This window comes from Phasianus colchicus, chromosome 15, assembly GCF_987193195.1.
Source record: "Phasianus colchicus chromosome 15, bPhaCol1.hap1.1, whole genome shotgun sequence".
In the NCBI taxonomy this organism is placed as follows: domain Eukaryota; kingdom Metazoa; phylum Chordata; class Aves; order Galliformes; family Phasianidae; genus Phasianus; species Phasianus colchicus.
Window position 1 is genome coordinate 1,882,820 of NC_143450.1, and position 17,968 is coordinate 1,900,787.

At 51.4% G+C, this 17,968-nt stretch overlaps 1 protein-coding gene across 1 annotated transcript; it reads left to right on the forward strand.

Annotated features, from left to right (window-relative positions):
- Positions 1 to 8,148: 8,148 nt before the first annotated feature.
- On the forward strand, positions 8,149 to 15,594 carry LOC149915839 (protocadherin beta-15-like). Its single transcript, XM_090151090.1, has 4 exons — positions 8,149 to 8,268; positions 9,016 to 11,856; positions 12,425 to 12,510; positions 15,234 to 15,594. The coding sequence occupies exons 1-4, from the start codon at positions 8,149 to 8,151 to the stop codon at positions 15,592 to 15,594; spliced, it is 3,408 nt and encodes a 1,135-aa protein (XP_090007216.1).
- Positions 15,595 to 17,968: the final 2,374 nt, after the last annotated feature.

A 17,968-nucleotide genomic window follows, 5' to 3' on the forward strand; every position in this document is an offset into this window, starting at 1 on the left:
GCTGGTGGTGCACAAGAAGCTGGTAGGGGACAGAATGAGGCGTGCTGCCCTAAACTGTCTGGAGGGATATTCTCTACCATGTGACATTGCACAGAACTCTAAAAGAGGGGATATCTCAGGTTTGGGGGTCAGCAACTGCTTGTGAGCTGGCTAGACATGGTCAGCAGGTGGTGGCATACAAGTAGTATTTGCCTGTATTCCTACGGTGGCAGGGAAGGACACTGAGAGGAGCAGGAAAACCAACCTTATAAACACATGGCTGAGAGGCTGGTGCAAATGCAATAATTTTGGGTTCTGTGATAATGGGGGAATCTACTCAGCACCTGGTATGAAGGCTGCCGATGGGTATCACCTATCCCATAGGGGAAACGGATCGTTGCCCCCTGCGGTTTCAGTCTTGGAGAGTAAAGGGGCCCAAAATGGCTGGTAGCTCTTCAAGAAGGAAGTCTTCAAGGTGCAGCGGCTGGCTGTCCCCCTGAGCTGCAAAATGTGTTGGCAGGGAAGAAGTCTGGTGTGGATGAATAGGGAACTATTCTTGAGGCTCTGGGAGAAAAAGAGAATCTACCTGCTGTGGAAGAAGGGACGGGTGACTCAGAAAGAGTACAGAGAAGTTGTTAAGATGTGTGGAGAGAAAATCAGAAAGGCAAAAGCCCAGCTTGAACTCAACGTGGTCGCTGGGGTTAAAAGGAACAAGAAACCCTTTGACACATCATCAGCGGTAAGAGGAGGACTCAGGAGAATCTTTATTCTTTACTGGATGAGGCTGGGAATGTGACCAGTGAGGATAAGGAAAAGACAGACATTCTGAATGCCTTCTTAACATCTGTCTTTAAAGGTCACACCAGTTATCCTCAGGGTACTCCACTCTCTGACCTGGTAGTCTCAACTGGAGACTGGCAGAGAGAACAGAACCCCCCGCGATTCAGGAGGATGCAGTCAGAGACCTACTAGTCCAGCTGGACAGTCACAAGTCCATGGGGCCGGATGGGATTCACCCGAGAGTGCTGAGGAAACTGGCGGAGGCGATAGGCAAGGTGCTCGCCATTATCTATCAGTGCTCTTTGTTGACTGGTGAGGTCCCAGAAGACTGGAGGCTTGCCAGTGTGTCTCCCATCTGTAAGAAGTGTTGTAAGGAGGATCCGGGGAACTCCAGGCCTATTAGCCTGACCTCAATGCCAGGAAAAGTTATGGAACAGATTGTCTTGAGGGAGATCACGCGTCTCGTGTGGGACAACTAGGGGATCAGGCCTAACCAGGATGGGTTCATGAAGAGCAGATCCTGCTTGACCAGCCTGATCTCCTTCTATGATCTAGTGTCCCATCTGGTAGATGAGGGAAAGGCTGTTGATGTATTCTACCTAGACTTCAGCAAGGCCTTTGACACTGTCTCCCACAGCATTCTCCTGCAGTAGCTGACAGCCCGTGGCTTGGACAGGTATGCCGTTGGCCGGGTAAGGAACTGGCTGGAAGGCCAGGCCCAGAGAGAGAGAGTGGTAGTGAATGGAGCTAAATCCACCTGGCGTCTTGTCACGAGTGGTGTTCCCCAGTTGTTGGTGCTGGGGCCTGTCCTCTTCAGTATCTTTATTGATGACCTAGATGAGGGCATTGAGTGCACCTTCAGTAAATGTTTGGATGACACCAAGTTGGCTGGAAGTGTCAATCTGCCTGGGGTAGCAAAGCCCTGCAGAGGGATCTGGACAGGCTGGATAGCTGGGCTAAAACCAATGGCATGAGTTTCAACAAGGCCAAATGCCAGGTCCTGCACTTTGGCTGCAATAACCCCAGGCAACACTACAGGCTTGGGCCGGAGTGGCTTTAAGACTGTGTAGAGGAAATGGACCTGGGGCTGTTGATTGATGCTGGGCTGAACATGAGCCAGCAGTGTGCCCGGGTGGCCAAGAAGGCCAATGGCATCTTGGCTTGCATCAGGAATGGTGTTGCCAGCAGGAACAGGGAAGTGATTGTCCCTCTGTACTCAGCTCTTATGAGGCCGCCCCTCGAGTACTGTGTCCAGTTTTGGGCCCCTTGCTTCAAGAAAGACATTGAGGCCCTGGAGCGGGTTCAAAGAAGGGTGCCAAAGCTGGTGAGGGGTCTGGAGCATAGGCCTTATGAGGAGTGGCTGAAGGAGCTGTGATTGTTCGGTCTGGAGAAGAGTAGGCTCAGGGGAGACCTTACTGCTCTCTAGCTAACTGAAGGGTGGTTGTAGTGAGCTGGGTGTCGGCCTCTTCTCTTGTGTAACTAGTGACAGAACTAGGAGGAATGGCTTCAAGCACCAAGGGAAATTTAGGCTGGACTTTAGGAAATACTATTTTTCTGAAAGTGTGGTCTGGCACTGCAATGGGCGTCCCTGGAGGTGTTCAAGGAACGGTTAGATTTTGTGTTGAGGGATATGGTTTAGTGAGTACTATTGGTGACAGGTGGATGGTTGGACTGGATGATCTTGAAGGTCTTTTCCTACCTTGCTGATTCTGTGATTTTGTGGTGCATCCATTCCTTATTCTTTGTATCTACAGGTGGTTGTGCATCACTTCTTTTGTCTGTCTCTATCTGTGTCTCTTATCTGTATCTCAGTATCTCTATGACTACGTCTATGTGGTTCTCAGTATCTCTACCTCTATCTGTACTTCTGTCTCCATGTCTCCACCTTTACATCTCTTTATTTTCTCTCAGGAGTTCTACTTTGGTTTTGTATTCTGATTATCTCCCCCATCCTGCTGGAAGAGAGTGGTCAGTAATGAACGTGTGGTGCTGAGCTGCTGTCAGGTTATACCAGGACACTGTTTTTGGTGTCCAATGTGTGGCCTGAAGGGCTGAGATAAGACAGATCTTATCCGAGTGTGTTAAAACAGAATTATACGTGTTATAGTAGTTCATTAGCTTCTGGGCAACGTGATAGCTTTTAAATTATTTTTGGAAGTCCTTTGGAGTGTATTCTAGAAGTGATTACATTTCACACCTTATTTGCTATTTCTGTTCCCTGTTGTGCTGTTTACTACCTTAGGAGGCTGGAAGAAGGTGATCATTGCTGTTACATGTCACATCAAGTTCTGATGTGCTCAGGTTACTGCTCAGGTGACTACTCAGCTGGTGTTTGTACTCCATATTATCATCATCTTCGTACGTAGGGAACCAGTTCTCAGACACTATGAAGAATTACACATTTTCCTTTGTGTCTTTAGAGAGCCAGACTATGGGAACGGGCCATGTTTTCCTCCATTTCCTCACTTTTCTTTCTCCTTCACCTACCCGTTATCTTTTGGCCTAGTTACAATAGCTCTTGAGAATGTTAAATGTCCTTGAGATGTTCAAACCAGCATGATCCTACAGCTGTGTCTCCTGAATATGTTTCTCTTTTTGTCTATGTTTAAGCAGCTCTGTATTAATACAAGCCAGAGATCTACCATATTGCAGTTTCAGGCTGTGTGGGAGGATATTAGCAGGCCCTGAGAAGATTGGACATGGTCAGTGCTTTGGAACTGCAGTCCAGAACATGTTGGGTCCAGAAAAACTTGCAGCAGATATGCCATCACTCTGTCAACTGTAGAGAGACAGCCATCACTGCAGTGGTATGGCGCTTGGCCTATGCCTTCTGTACCCCGATCAATGCTATTCAGGACACTCAAGAGAAGAGAAGAGAAGGTCTCTATCTCTGATGACAATGTGACAGGCCCTGCGGCTGCTCCAACTTCTGTGATAGGCCCTGCAGTTTCTTCAGCCCTCACTGCAGTGCCTATGGTTGCTTTGAGGCCTGTGCCAGTTGCTGTGGTGGCTCCAAGCCCTGCTCCGTGCTCTGTGGCTGCTCCAAGTACCGCCACAGGCCTGTAGTTACTGCAAACCCTGCTATTGACCCTGCAGTTGTTCCAGCTCCTCCATTACAGCCTGTCGTTACTTCAAATCTTGTGGCAGTCCCTGTAGTTTCAGCAGTCCTCAAAACAGGCCACGGAGTCGCTGCATTCCTAGCAACAATCCCTGCTGTTTCTTCAACTCCCATGAGAGGCCTTGTGGTTGTTTGAACCCATGCAACTGGCCCTGTGGTTGCCCCATTTCTCACAGCAGGCCCTGTGGTTGCTCCAACTCATGGCCGGGCCCTGAAGTTTCTCACTTCCTCTGCAATAGGCCCTACGGTGTCTCCAAGCCACTCAACACTCTTTCTGGTTGCTCCAAGTTGCATGAGAAGCCCTATAGTTGCTTCAATTCCTGCAGGAGGCCTTGAAGTTGTTCCAACCCTCAAAACAGGCCCTGCGGTTCCTCCAGTGCCTGTGCCAGGCCTTCTATCTGAACCAGGGAACCAACTGTATCAGTATCAATTGCCCCTGTACATAAGAGAAGACAATGACTGACAATGACTGTTAATGTTAATTTATTGTCGTGACCCATAGTGGAGACCATAACTATCTTTCTCCTGGCCTTACAGGAGCATTTATGGAATATGGAGTCCTTCATGACAAGTTACAGAAACCCCCGAAGGAGAGAGTGAATATAGTCAATATGAATAATTGTAGGCCATCCAGTTGGCTTTAGATATTGCTGAATGAGAAAGGTGACCAATGCTCTATCTCTGCACCTAATTATGAATGGTGGAAAATACTCCATGGGAGTGGTTACAACTATACAAGAAGTGGAACTGACAGCACCTTACCAAACATTTCATGTCTGCTGCATTGTGAAAAGGTATTGCTGCGCACGTGGAGATTGTGATTACAGAAGTACATTCTGTAAGATGCTCACATTTCCTAGAATTAAACCAGTGAATGACATCTAAATAAGCAGCAGGTGGAAAAAGCTGCTAGATTAGAATGGTTCAGGTAGCTCTGGGCTGGTGACATACAAGTGTGTTATTTACAGCCCTACATGGCTAATTTTCCTTTCACACCCTTCTACACCTGAAGGTGAAGAGCAACGTATCATTTGTGAACAGAGGGCTATCAGACTGGGTGGTGTTTTTAGAAGCTCTTCTCTGCCTGGTTGTGTTCCTGGCTATACACACTCCAAAGCTGAAGTTACAATAAGTGAGATTATGGGTCCCCTCCTCTCTCTGAACTGCCAAAGGCCAATCAGGAGCAGAAACAAATGGATCCCAGGTGTCACTGTCATTTTTTCATGACAGGAAGTGTATGGCAAAAGAAGATGATGGCAGTATGCTCTTACAGGATACAAACACAATGGAGCAATAGCAGGTAAAAAAAAAAAAAAAAAATTCCCAACCCTTCCAATGACTGCAGATGGCTTAAATGGACTACAGTGTCAAACCAGAAAGATGCTACTCCCTCATCTGTGATTGAGGGGTGAGGAGGTGTGGATCCAGGCATCAGTGCTTCCAGTCACTCAAGTACATTGCTTGCAGCTGAAATCCCTGGATTAGCCATGCCTTTACACCTGGTGCTGAACCATTGGTTCAGGATGTGATCTGGCAGTTCTGCTGCAAGCTGTATTCCCCATTTTTTCTACTGAAGTACATAGCTCATGACTGTTTTTACTGGAAATTTCTGTTTTACTGATATCAGTAATATCTTGAGAGATGGTAACATTCCCAAATGGATGGTGCAAGGATGGATGCATGGAAGGATGACTGCATTGCAATCATGGAAAGAAGGGAAGGAAGGAAGTGAGGGGAGAGGGAGGTAGGATGGGAGGGAGGGAAGGATAGAAAACTGACTTTGTCTCTGGTGCTATTTAGCCTATCATGTTTCTGTGTCAAATGAATGATACAGTCCCCGAATCCCCTTTGGCCTTTGGCTATAAATCACGTTGGCCCTAAATCTTTTGGGATGTGTCTCTAAGAAATACACAGCAGCTGCATTTGAGTGAAGCTGAGGGCCCGCTTACAATAGCAAGAAGCTTCCTTCCCCAATAAAACTAGGGAATTATACTGTCCTCCCCTAGAGGTCTGTTCTGTGACCAGTGCTCTTCAACATCTCTGTCAATGACAGTGGGATGAAATGCACCCTCAGCGTGTTTTCAGATGACAATCTGAGTGGCACAGTCAGAGCAGTAGATGGTAGGGATGCTATCACAATGGACCTAGAGGAGTTTGGGAAATGTGTCCATGTGAATTGAATGAGGTTCAGTATGTCCATGCGGTGAACTTGGATTTTGGTCAGGTTCTTCCCAGGTTTGATTGCACTCTGGGAGAAGAACGAACTGAGAACAGCCCTGTGGAGAAGGACTCTGAGTTTCGGGTGCACAAAGAGCTTGACGTGAGCCATAAACGCGTGCTTGTAGCCCAGATGACCAACCGTATTGTGAGCTCCATCAGGAGAAAGATGGTTAGCAGGGTGAGAAAAGTGACTGTCCCTCTCTGCTTTGTCCTTGTGAGGACCCAGCTGGAATATTGTGTCCAGGTTTGTGCCCACCAGCACTGACATAAGGCAAATGGAGTAAAACCAGAGGAGGTCATGAAGATGATCAGAAGGTTGGAGCACCTCTGCTATGAAGGAAAGCTGATGCAGACTGACTTGTTGAGCTAAGAGAAGGGACTCTGGAGACCTCATTGTGGCTTTCCAATACTTGAATGAGCTTACAAGCAGGAGAGAGATTGACTTTGTATATCCTTTCCCTTCATCAGATATCTGTGAGACTGGGAGTCCCAACTGCTGTTAAAAGGACCACAGTGGTGTTTGTGGTGCATAAACATAAACGCACTCAGAGCGCTAACTCTGAGTGCTCAGGTACTTCCCATGTGGGCTCTATTTCTCTTGTTGCAGATGGATGCTCTCCTTGGCACCAGCCACTCTCTTCTGGGAGCTCACAGCCAGAAGCTTCATAAAGAAACAGTGTAATGTTATAACCAATAGAACCCTGACATTGGCCTGTACAGACAGCCACAGCAATCAGGAGCGTCTCTGTTTATCTCAGCCACCCGACTCCTGGCAGAGTACCACACACTTCTGGTTCCCTGAATCTCCCAGGGCTCTGAGGCACATCTGGATACCAAAACAAGACCCAGGCTAAGCATGCAACAGGCCCTGTGGTTGCCCCAACTCTTTAAACACACTCTGTGGTTGCTGCAACTCTCCTTACATGCCATGTGGTTTCAACAACCCTTGCACAGTCCCTGTGGTTACTCCAACTCACATGACAGGTGCTGACGTTGCTCCTTCACCTGGGAAAAGCCCTGTGGTTGCTCCAACGCACTCAACACCCTTTGGGGTTGCTCCGAGTAGCATGAGAAGCCCTACAGTTGCTGCAGTCCTTGAAGTTGTTGGTTGCAACCCTCAGAACAGGCCCTGCAGTTTCTCCAGTCACTGTGCCAGGCCTTCTATCTGAACCAGGGAACTGTCTCTGTCAGTATCAGTTGCTCCAATACGGAAGACATGACAGTGACTGCAAATGTCATGCAACTTACTGTCATAACCCATAAAGAGAGAAATTACTGACTTGTCACCTGGCAACTCCAGTGCTGGGATAATGGAGCCAGTAGTCTGGAAATAGTGAGCAGCAAAGCCAGTCAGCTGGCATTCAGGTTATTTAAGGAATTGTTGGTAGAGATCTTAAGTGACTAAGCAGTGGAAGAAAGCCAGATACTCTACAAGGATGTCTTTCTGTGGGCACAAGAGATCTCTGTCCCTCAGAATAAGAAGGAGGGCAGGGGAGCCAGGCAACTGACATGACTATGCAATTATCAGCTGGTCAAACTGAGGGAAAAGAAGAGACTGTAGCAATTGCGGAAGCAAGGGTGTGTCACCTGGGGAGAGTAGAGGGATGCTGTCTGGACTTACATAGAAAGATTAGGGAAGTCAAGACACAGATGGAACTGAACATAGCAAGGGATGTTAACAACCACAAGAAGGGATTCTGTAGGTAGATTGGCCAGAAGAGGCAGGCCCAAGAGAGCATACCACCTTTGGTAAAGGAGAAAGGAGAACTGGCTGCAACAGATGAGGTGACCTGAGACAGCCAGCATGGCTTTGCCATGGGAAGGTCGTGCCTGACCAATGTGGTGGCTTTTTATGATGGAGTAACAGCATTGGTGGACAAAGGGAAGGTAACCAAAGTCATCTACCTGGACCTGTGCAAGGCTTTTGGCACGATCCACATCCTTATCTCTAAATTGGAGAGGTATGGATTTGTGTGGTGAACAATATGATGGATAATTAATGGGTTGGAAAGCTGTAGACAGAGGGTTGTATTGAACAGCATTATGTCCAGATGGAAGCCAGAGATGAGCGTTCTGCCTTGGGACCAGAGCTCTTCAGCGTCGATATCAATGACACTGATGATGGGCCCAAGAGCACCCTCAGTAAGTTTGCCGACAAGACCAAGCTGAGCGTGCGGTTGACACATTAGAAGGAAGTGACGCCATCCAGAGGGACCTCAGCAATCTTGAAAGGTGGGTCTGTGTGAACCTAATGAGGTTCAAGATTTCAAAGTGCAAGGTTTGACACTTGCATTGGAGTAACTCCCAGATACATATACAAACTGGGAGAAGTACACTTGGTATGGATTGCCCCTGGGCTGGAAATGTCCCTACAATTTCCAAAGGAATAATATAAACTGCAATGGAACAGAAAGAAGCTTGTGAACACCTGCACAACACTGATGGCATTATTGCATGGGGCAAAAGAGCAGAAGAAGGTTTTGAGAAACGTAGGAAAAGAATCAAAATTCGTCTGTAAGCCATTTTTTCCCTGCGTAGGAGATCCATTTTTTGAGGAATGAAAAGGCAAGATGGACATCATCTGATCGCAAAGGAGGAGATCAACAAAACAAAAGCTGTGTTTCCACCAACTGGCAAAAAAGAAATGCAAGCTTTCTGAAAAGTTTCCATTTTCTCAAGAGTGCATATTCTGCATTTTAGTCTGATTGCAAGTCCTCTCCATCAACTGATCCAGAAGAAGAATAACTTCAAATCAAGGTCTCAGCAATGAGAAACCTCTGAACAAATGAAAAAGGCACGTAACCCTGTAAGCTGTCTGGAAAGCTCCAGGTAATTAATTTGCTGATTATACAGAAGACAAAGTGAGGAAAACATGGATGTACACTGAATGGAAATCCCATTTTCCCACTTTGAGACAGCACAGAGCAAAAGAGTTCGCGGTGGAAAGCCGGGAAGTGATACCCAAAGCAGCACTGCGTGAGCGAGTATTTACATTGCCCTTTGGGATAGTATTTACAGGAGGAAAACAGATTGGAACCGGGAACTCCATCCGCATCGGCAGCGCCGGTGAGAAGGCGGAGAAGGAGCAATTCGCCGTTGCGCCGCTGGGTGGGGATGTTGGCCACGGAGCGGCAGCTCCCTCTGGCCGCAGCGCGCTTTCAGGCGCAGGCGCCCAGCAGAGCCGCGCGAGCCGCTCGGGAAGGGCGGCGGGGCACGGAGGCGGGCGCTCGGGGGCTTCGGGGCCGAGCCGCTGGGAAAGTCCGGCGGCTTTCGGTCGGCGAGCGGCAGCTCTCGCCGTGCGTCGGGGCCGGCGAGAAAGGCCGCGAGGCATGGAGGCCGCCGGGAAGGGCCGGCCGTGGCGGAGCGGGACGGCGAGCGGGAGACGGAGCGGCGGCGGCGAGAGGCGAGTGCTGTTGTGGCTCGTGTGCGTTTGCGTGTGGGAGAGCGGGGCCGAACCGCTGCGCTATTCCGTGGCGGAGGAAATGGCGAGGGACTCGTCGGTGGGCAACGTCGCCCGGGACCTGGGGCTTTCTCCGAGCCAGCTGGCGGCTCGCAAGGCGCGCGTGGTGTCCGAGGGGAGCGAGCAGCATTTCCGCCTCGATCCGCACAGCGGCGTCCTGACGGTCACGGAGACGCTGGACCGAGAGCGGATCTGTCCGCACAGCGAGAGCTGCGCGCTCTTCTTTAAGCTGTTCTTTGAGAACCCGGTGCAGCTGATCCGCGGGGAGGTGGAGGTTCGGGACGTGAACGACAACTCCCCCGTGTTCCCGCAGAAGGAAGTGGTTCTGGAGATATCCGAAACGGCATCCACTGGGTCTCGGTTCCCCCTAGAAGAAGCACGGGATAAGGACGTGGGGATTAACGGTTTGCAAAATTACAGCCTCTCTCCAAACTCGCATTTCTCCCTAGCTATCGAAAAGGGAAAACGTGGTGGCAAATACGCGGAGCTCGTCCTTGAGAGGGCTTTGGACCGCGAGGAGCAGCAGGAGCTGCATTTGGTGCTCACGGCTGTGGACGGGGGCTCGCCGCCCAGGTCGGGCACGGCTGAGGTCCGGGTGGTGGTGCTGGATGCCAACGACAACGTGCCGGTGTTCTTGCGGGAGGTGTACGAGGTGCGCGTGGCCGAGAACAGCCCATCGGGGCAACTGGTGGTGCGGGTGTCGGCCGCGGATCCCGACGAAGGCTCCTACGGCAAAGTGCGGTACGAATTCACACAGACATCACCGGGGTCCCGTCAGCTCTTTGATCTGGACGCTGAGACCGGAGAGATTCGCATCTCGGGCAATCTGGATTTTGAGGAAGCAGAAACACACGAGCTGGTACTAAAAGCCACGGACGGCGGCGGTCTGTCTGCGCACTGCAAAGTGCACGTGGAGGTGCTGGACGTGAACGACAACGCGCCGGAGATCGAGCTGAGCTCCGTGAGCGCGTCCATCCCCGAGGACGCCCCGCCGCGCACCGTGGTGGCCCTGCTGAGCGTGCGAGACCGCGACTCCGGCGACAACGGGCGGACGGAGTGCGCCATCGAGGGCGACGTGCCGTTCAGCCTGACGGCCGCGTTCGCCGACCACTACGAGCTGCGCACCAGCGCGGCCCTGGACAGGGAGACGACGGCCGAGTACAACGTGAGCATCGTGGCGGCGGACCGGGGCCGGGCGCGGCTGAGCGCTCGCGAAAGCGTGCGGGTGCGGATCGGCGACGTGAACGACAACGCGCCGCGCTTCACGCAGGCGGCGTACAGCATGTGGGTGAGCGAGAACGAGGCGGGCGCGGTGCGGATCGGCAGCGTGAAGGCGACGGACGCGGACGCGGGCGCGAACGGGCGCGTGAGGTACGCGCTGGTGCGGGAGGAGGGCGAGGAGCGGCCCGCCGTGTCGGTGGACGCCGAGAGCGGGGACGTGTCCGTGGTGCGGCCGCTGGACTACGAGGAGGTGCGCGCCGTGGAGGTGACGGTGCGCGCCGCCGACGGGGGCTCGCCGCCGCGGAGCGCCACGGCGCTGCTGCGGGTGCTGGTGCGGGACGAGAACGACAACGCGCCCGTGGTGCTGCACCCGCCGGCCGACGGCGGCGCGGCGCTGCTGGGCGAGCTGGTGCCGCGGCGGGCGCGGGCGGGCTACCTGGTGGCCAAGGTGGTGGCGGTGGACGCGGACGCGGGGCAGAACGCGTGGCTGTCGTACGAGCTGGCCAAGGCGACGGAGCCGGGGCTGTTCCGCGTGGGGCTGCACAGCGGCGAGGTGCGCACGGCGCGGGCCGTGGGCGAGCGCGACGCGGCCCGGCACAGGCTGGTGGTGCTGGTGCGGGACCGCGGGCGGCCGCCGCGCTCCGCCAGCGCCACCCTCGCCGTCGCCCTGGCCGACGGCTTCTCCGAGGGCCGCCTGCGGGCGAGCGAAGAGGCGCCGGCCGCCGAGCCCGACGGCCGCCTCACCCTGTACCTCAGCGTCTGCTTGGCCTGCGTGTCCGCGCTCTTCGTGGCCGGCGCGGCGGCCGCCGTGGCCGCCAAGGTGCGGCGGGCCCGGCGGGGCGAGCCGGGGACCTTGCCCGCCTTCCCGCGCTCCGCCGCCGACAGCGGCGCCGGCTCCCTGCCCCGCAGCTACGTCTACGACGTCCGCCTCGCCGCCGGCACCGTCGACAGCGAGTTCCGCTTCCTCGGGCCGCTCTTCCCCTGCTTCCCCGCCGGGCTGCCGCAGGGCGCGGCCGAGCAGCGGAGCTCGCTGTGCTCGGCCGGCCTCGGGCAAGAAGAAGGCGACTGGGCCGTGCAGGTGAGGGAGCGGAGCCCCGCGCGGGGGACGAGGGGGAGCGCGGGGGCAGCGCGCTGTCTGTGGGGGAGGAGGGAGGCGGGGACGGAGGCTGGGAGTGACGGTTCGGCCCCGAGTGCGGCTGTGGGACGGCAGGGAGCTGCGGAGAGGCCGCGGCGCTGATGGCGTCGTGTTTCTCCTGCACAGCGTTAGCGACGGCAGAGCTGATGTCCCCTCAGAGTCTCTTTCCCCTCCGTTACTGAGTTCCCACACCCATTATCCTCTAGTTACCGTTGGCTTTAAAGCACGTTATTTGTTATTTGTTCATGAGGGAACCGTCATTGTCTGCTCCCCTCTTCCTGATCCAAAAAAAGATTTCCAATTTTCTGGGGTGTTTATTTAGGGCTTTGATAGGTCTATAGGGTTCATTATAGGGTTTTACTGTTGTCCTGTTCGGGTCAGAGAGCTGTTTCCCTGGCCTCCTCTTTCTTTGCCTGTGGGCAGGGAAGAGTGGTGTCCCATTCACATTGGTTCAGATGAGGCTTCCCAGCTTCTCACTGACAATGTCAGCCGTCCACTGTGTTCTTTGCAGGGCCGAGCTCCCCTGTCTGAAGGCACGGCTCCCGGGGCAGCAGAGGAGAATGGCAGTTTGGATCAAAGCCCCTGGCTCAGCCATCAGTAAGGGAGCAGAAGGAGAAGCATCTCGGTCCTCATGGGCAGGTCTCTTCCAAGCAAAATGAAGGAGACACCAACGTTGTACCAAAAATAACCAGGGAAGCAGAGCTCTGCTGTGTGAGGACTCAAGGACAATATCCGCTGATCCAGCAGTCTATTAATTTAGTCCTTTTGAAATTTTGTTACTTTTTGGAGGTGGATGCATGTTGGGAACACAGAGATGTGATATTTAGTTGTGTTAGTACTGTTGCTCCTGGGCATTAAGTGACAAATGGGAAGAAAATAGTATGATATTGAAGCTATCATTTTCATCCATCTGCTTTTATGCATTCTTTTTTGTTATCATGTGGACTCTGTAATAAGGGAATTCCATGCCTGGCTGTGTTGCTGTTAATCCAAGCTGAATGTTGCCAGCAAAGGTATTCTTTAATATCTCTGAGAAGCTGGCTGCCATAGAGATGGCTGACATTCACACAGTGCACATTCAACCAGGAGTTCCCTCTTTCTGTATGCTGTACATATTGCTCTTTGAGCACTATGTTTTTGGTTTGATCTGGTTCTTTTCCCAACATAATGTCTAAAAGAATGGTTCTGGAGCATTTCAGGATTATGGATTATTAGATAATAGAACGTTCAAAGCTATTTGCTATTTCTCTTTGCTGATGTATTTCCAAGAGTTGAATGCTTGTTGACAGAAACCAATAAAATCTACTCATAAATCTGACAGAATCATTCACTGCTACATGCAAAGTTATTCTTCCCATGTGGGGGAACATTAAGGATCACTGTTGCTATTACACTGTTCCACACCTGAATCTGAAGGACAGCGTGTCGTTGTGAAATGAGGGCATCATTGTGAGCAGTGTGTGGGGAACCTCTTCTCAGCCGGGATGTGTTCCCTGCCATAGCGGTGCCAGCAATCAGGTTAGAATAAAGGAAAGGTACAGGTCCACCTTCCTCTCTTTTAAGTCCTAGGGGCGAATCAGGAGCATTGGTAGGAGCATAAGGAAGCAGATACTGGGTGGTACTGTAACTGCTGTGGGGCATGAATGAGGAGCTGTATTCCCAACATTATGTGCTGATGATGGCTTACAGCTGTTTTTTATAAGATGTTTCTCTGTTGCTGATATCTCAGGTTTGGGGGTCAGCAACTGCTTGTGAGCTGGCTGGACACTGGTCAGCAGGTGGTGGCATACAAGTAGTATTTGCCTGTATTCCTATGGTGGCGGGGAAGGACATTGAGAGGAGCAGGAAAACCATCCTTACAAACACATGGCTGAGAGGCTGGTGAAACGCAAAAATTTTGGGTTCTTTGGTCATGGGGCAGTCTAGTCAGCACCTGGTATGAAGGCTGCCGAAGGATATCACCTATCCCAGAGGGGGAATCGGATCGTTGCCCATGGCAGGATATGTAGAGAGGGCTTTAAACCAGATTTGAAGGAGGTAGAGGGATAAAACCAGGCCCACTAGAAATGAGCCTGGAGGAGTGCTAATGGGATTAGGGGTGAGGTGTGGGGCTCAGCTGAAGTGCATCTACACGAATGCACGCAGCATGGGCAAAAAACAAGAAGAGTTGGAAGCCATTGTGTGACAAGCTAACTATGACCCAGTTGCCATTACGGAAACATGGTGGGACCACTCCCATGACTGGAGTGCTGCAATGGCAGGCTTCAAACTCTTCAGGAAGGATAGGCAAGGAAGGAGGCTCTCTATATTAGAGAATGCCTTGATGTTATTGAGCTTGAGACTGGGAATGATAACGTTGAAACCCTAAGGGTAAAGATCAGGGGATGGGCTTATAGAGCAGAACTTCCTGGTGGGTGTCTGCTACAGGCTGCTGAGCTAGGTTGAAGAGACAGATGAGGAGTTCTACAAGCAGCTGGTGGAAGCTGCGCGATCGTCAGCCCTTGTCCTCATGGGGGACTTCAACATCCCTGACATATGCTGGGAATACAATACAATGCAGAAGAAGCAGTGTAGGAGGTTTCTGGAGTGTATGGAGGATAACTTTCTGATGCAGCTGGTGAGAGAGCCCACAAGAGGAGCTGCCCACTTGACCTGCTGTTCGCAAACAAAGAAGGTCTGGTGGGAGATGTGGAGGTCAGGGGCTTTCTTGGAAAGAGTGACTGTGAAATGGTAGAGTTCTTGATTCTTGGTGGAGCCAGGAGGGAGAACAGCAAAACTGCTACCTTGGACTTCCAGGGAACACACTTAGAACTATTTATAAGGCTGAAAGGGGAATCCCCTGGTTTTTGGTCTTAGAGAGTAAAGGGGTTGCTCTTCAAGAAGGAAGTCTTCAAGGTGCAGGAGCTGGCTGTCCCCCTGAGCCGCAAAATGAACCTGTGGGTAAGAAGACCATCATGGATGAACAGGGAGCTATTCTTCAGGCTCTGGGAGAAAAAGAGAATCTACCTCCTGTGGAAGAAGGGTGGGTGACTCAGAAAGAGTACAGAGTTGTTGTCAAGATGTGTAGAGAGAAAATCAGGAAGGCAAAAGCCCAGCTTGAACTCAACGTGGCCGCTGGGGTTAAAAGGAACAAGAAACCCTTTTACTAATACATCAGTGGTAAGAGGAGGACTCAAGATAATCTTCATTCTTTACTGGATGAGGCTGGGAATGTGATCAGTGAGGATAAGGAAAAGGCCGAGGTTCTGAATGCCTTCTTTACATCTGTCTTTAAAGGTCACACCTGTATCCTCAGGGTACTCCACTCTCTGACCTGGTAGTCTCAACTGGAGACTGGCGGACAGAACAGAATCCCCCGTGATTCAGGAGGACGCAGTCAGGGACCTACTAGAATGGCTGGACTGTCACAAGTCCATGAGGTCGGATGGTGTTCAACCAAGAGTGCTGAGGGAACTGGCAGCGGTGATAGGCAAGCCGCTCGCAATTATCTATCAGTGCTCTTCGTTGACTGGTGATGTCACAGACGCCTCCAGAGGTGTCCAGAACCTTGCCAATGTTACTCCCATCTATAAGAAGTGTTGTAAGGAGGATCCGGGGAACTCCAGGCCTATTAGCCTGACCTCGGTGCCAGAAAAGGTTATGGAGCGGATTGTCTTGTGGAAGATCATGCGGCATGTGTAGGACAACTAGGGGATCAGGCCTAACCAGGATGGGTTCATGAAGAGCAGATCCTGCTTGACCAGCCTGATCTCCTTCTATGATCTAGTGACACGTCTGGTAGACGAGGGAAAGGCTGTTGATGTAGTCTACCTAGACTTCAGCGAGGCCTTTGACACTGTCTCCCAAAGCATTCTCCTGCAAAAGCCCATGGCTTGGACAGGTGTGCTCCTGGCTGGGTAAGGAACTGGCTGGAAGGCCAGGCTCAGAGAATGGTAGTGAATGGAGCTAAATCCAGCTGGCGTACGGTCACGAGTGCTGTTCCCGAGGGGTGGGTGCTAGGGCCTGTCCTCTTCAATATTTTTATTGATGATGTGGATGAGGGCATTGAGTGCACCCTCAGTAAATGTTTGGATGACACCAAGTTGGCTGGATGTGTTGGTCTACCTGGGGTAGCAAGGCCCTACAAAGGAACAGGGCCTATCTGGACAGGCTGGATAGCTGGGCTGAAACCAATGGGATGAGTTTCAACAAGGCCAAATGCCAGGTCCTGCACTTTGGCTGCAAAAACCCCATTCAACGCTACAGGCTTAGGTCAAGGTGGCTGGAAGAGTGCGTAGAGGAAATGGACCTGGGGGTGTTGATTGATGCTCGGCTGAACATGAGCCAGCAGTGTGCCTGGGTGGCCTAGAAGGCCAATGGCATCTTGGCTTGCATCAGGAACGATGTTGCCAGCAGAAACAGGGAAGTTGATTGTCTCCCTATACTCAGCTCTGGTGAGGCCACACCTCAAGTACTGTTGGCCCCTGGCTGCAATCAGGTTTTGGGCCCCTTGCAATAAAGTCATTGAGGGCCTGGAACAGGTTCAGAGAAGGGCGACAAAGCTGGTGAGGGGTCTGGAGCATAAGCCTTCTGAGGAACAGCTGAAGGAGCTGGGATTGTTTAGTCTGAAGGAGGCTCAGGGGAGACCTTATTGCTCTCTATAACTACCTGAAGGGAGGCTGTAGTGAGCTGGGGGTCGGCCTGTTCTCCCGTGTAACTAGAGATAGAACTAGAGGGAATGGCTTCAAGCTGCGCCAGGGGAGATTTAGGCTGGATGTTAGGAAATACTACTTTTCTGAAAGAGTGGTCAAGTACTGGAATAGGCTTCCCAGGGAGGTGGTGGAGTCAGCAACCCTGGAGGTGTTCAAGGAACAGTAGGATTTTGTGTTGAGGGATATGGTTTAGTGAGTACTATTGGTGACAAGTGGGTGGTGGAGTGGATGATCTTGAAGGTCTTTTCCAGCCTTGGTGATTCTGTGATTCTGTGGTGCATCCATTTCTTTCCTTTTGTATCTACAGGTGGTTGTGCATCACTTCTTTTGTCTGTCTCTATCTGTGTGTCTTATCTGTATCTCAGTATCTCTATGACTACGTCTATGTGGTTCTCAGTATGTCTACCTCTATTTGTACTTCTGTCTCCATACCTCCACCTCTACATTTTTTTTGTTTTCTCTCAGGAGTTGCATGTAAGATCATGTTCTGATGTGTTCAAGTTACTGCTCAGGAGTCTCAGCTGGTGTTAGTACTGCACACTGTCATCATTTTTGTTCTAGGGAAACCATCTCTCAGACTCTATGAAGAATTACACATTTTCCTTTGTGTCTTTAGAGAGCCAGACTATGGGAGCATGAACAGGCCATGTTTTCCTCCATTTCCTCACTCTTCTTTCTCGTTCACTTACCCGTTATCTTTTGGCCTAGTTACAATAGCTCTTGAGAATGTTAAATGTTCAAACCAACATGATCCTAGTGCTGTGTCTCCTGAATATGTTTCTGTTTTTGCCTATGTTTAACCAGCTCTTTATTAATACAAGCCAGAGATCTGCCCTGACAAAGTTATTTATGAGTGTCAGGCTGTGTGGGAGGATATTAGTAGGCTCCCAGAAGATTGGGCGTGGTCTGTGCTTTGGAACTGCAGTCCAGATCATGGGCACGATCCAGAAAAACTGGCAAACTGTTTGCAGCAGATATGCCATCACTCTGGCAATTGTAGAGAGACAGCAATCACTGCAATGTGCTGGGGCTTGGCCTATGCCTACTGCACCCTGATCAATGCTATTCAGCATACTCATGGGAAGGGAAGAGAAGGCCTCTGACACTGATGACAGGCCCTGTGGCTGCTCCAACTTCTGTGATAGGTCCTGCGGTTTCATCAGCTAACACTACAGTGCCTATGGTTGCTTTGAGGCCTGTGCCAGTTGCTGTGGTGGCTCCGAGGCATGCTCCATGCTCTGTGGCTGCTCCAAGTACCGCCACTGACCTGTAGTTACTGCAACCCCGCTATCGGTCCTAGAGTTTCTCCAGCTCCTCCATCACAGCCTGTGGTTGCCTCCAATCCTGCAGAAGGCCCTGTAGTT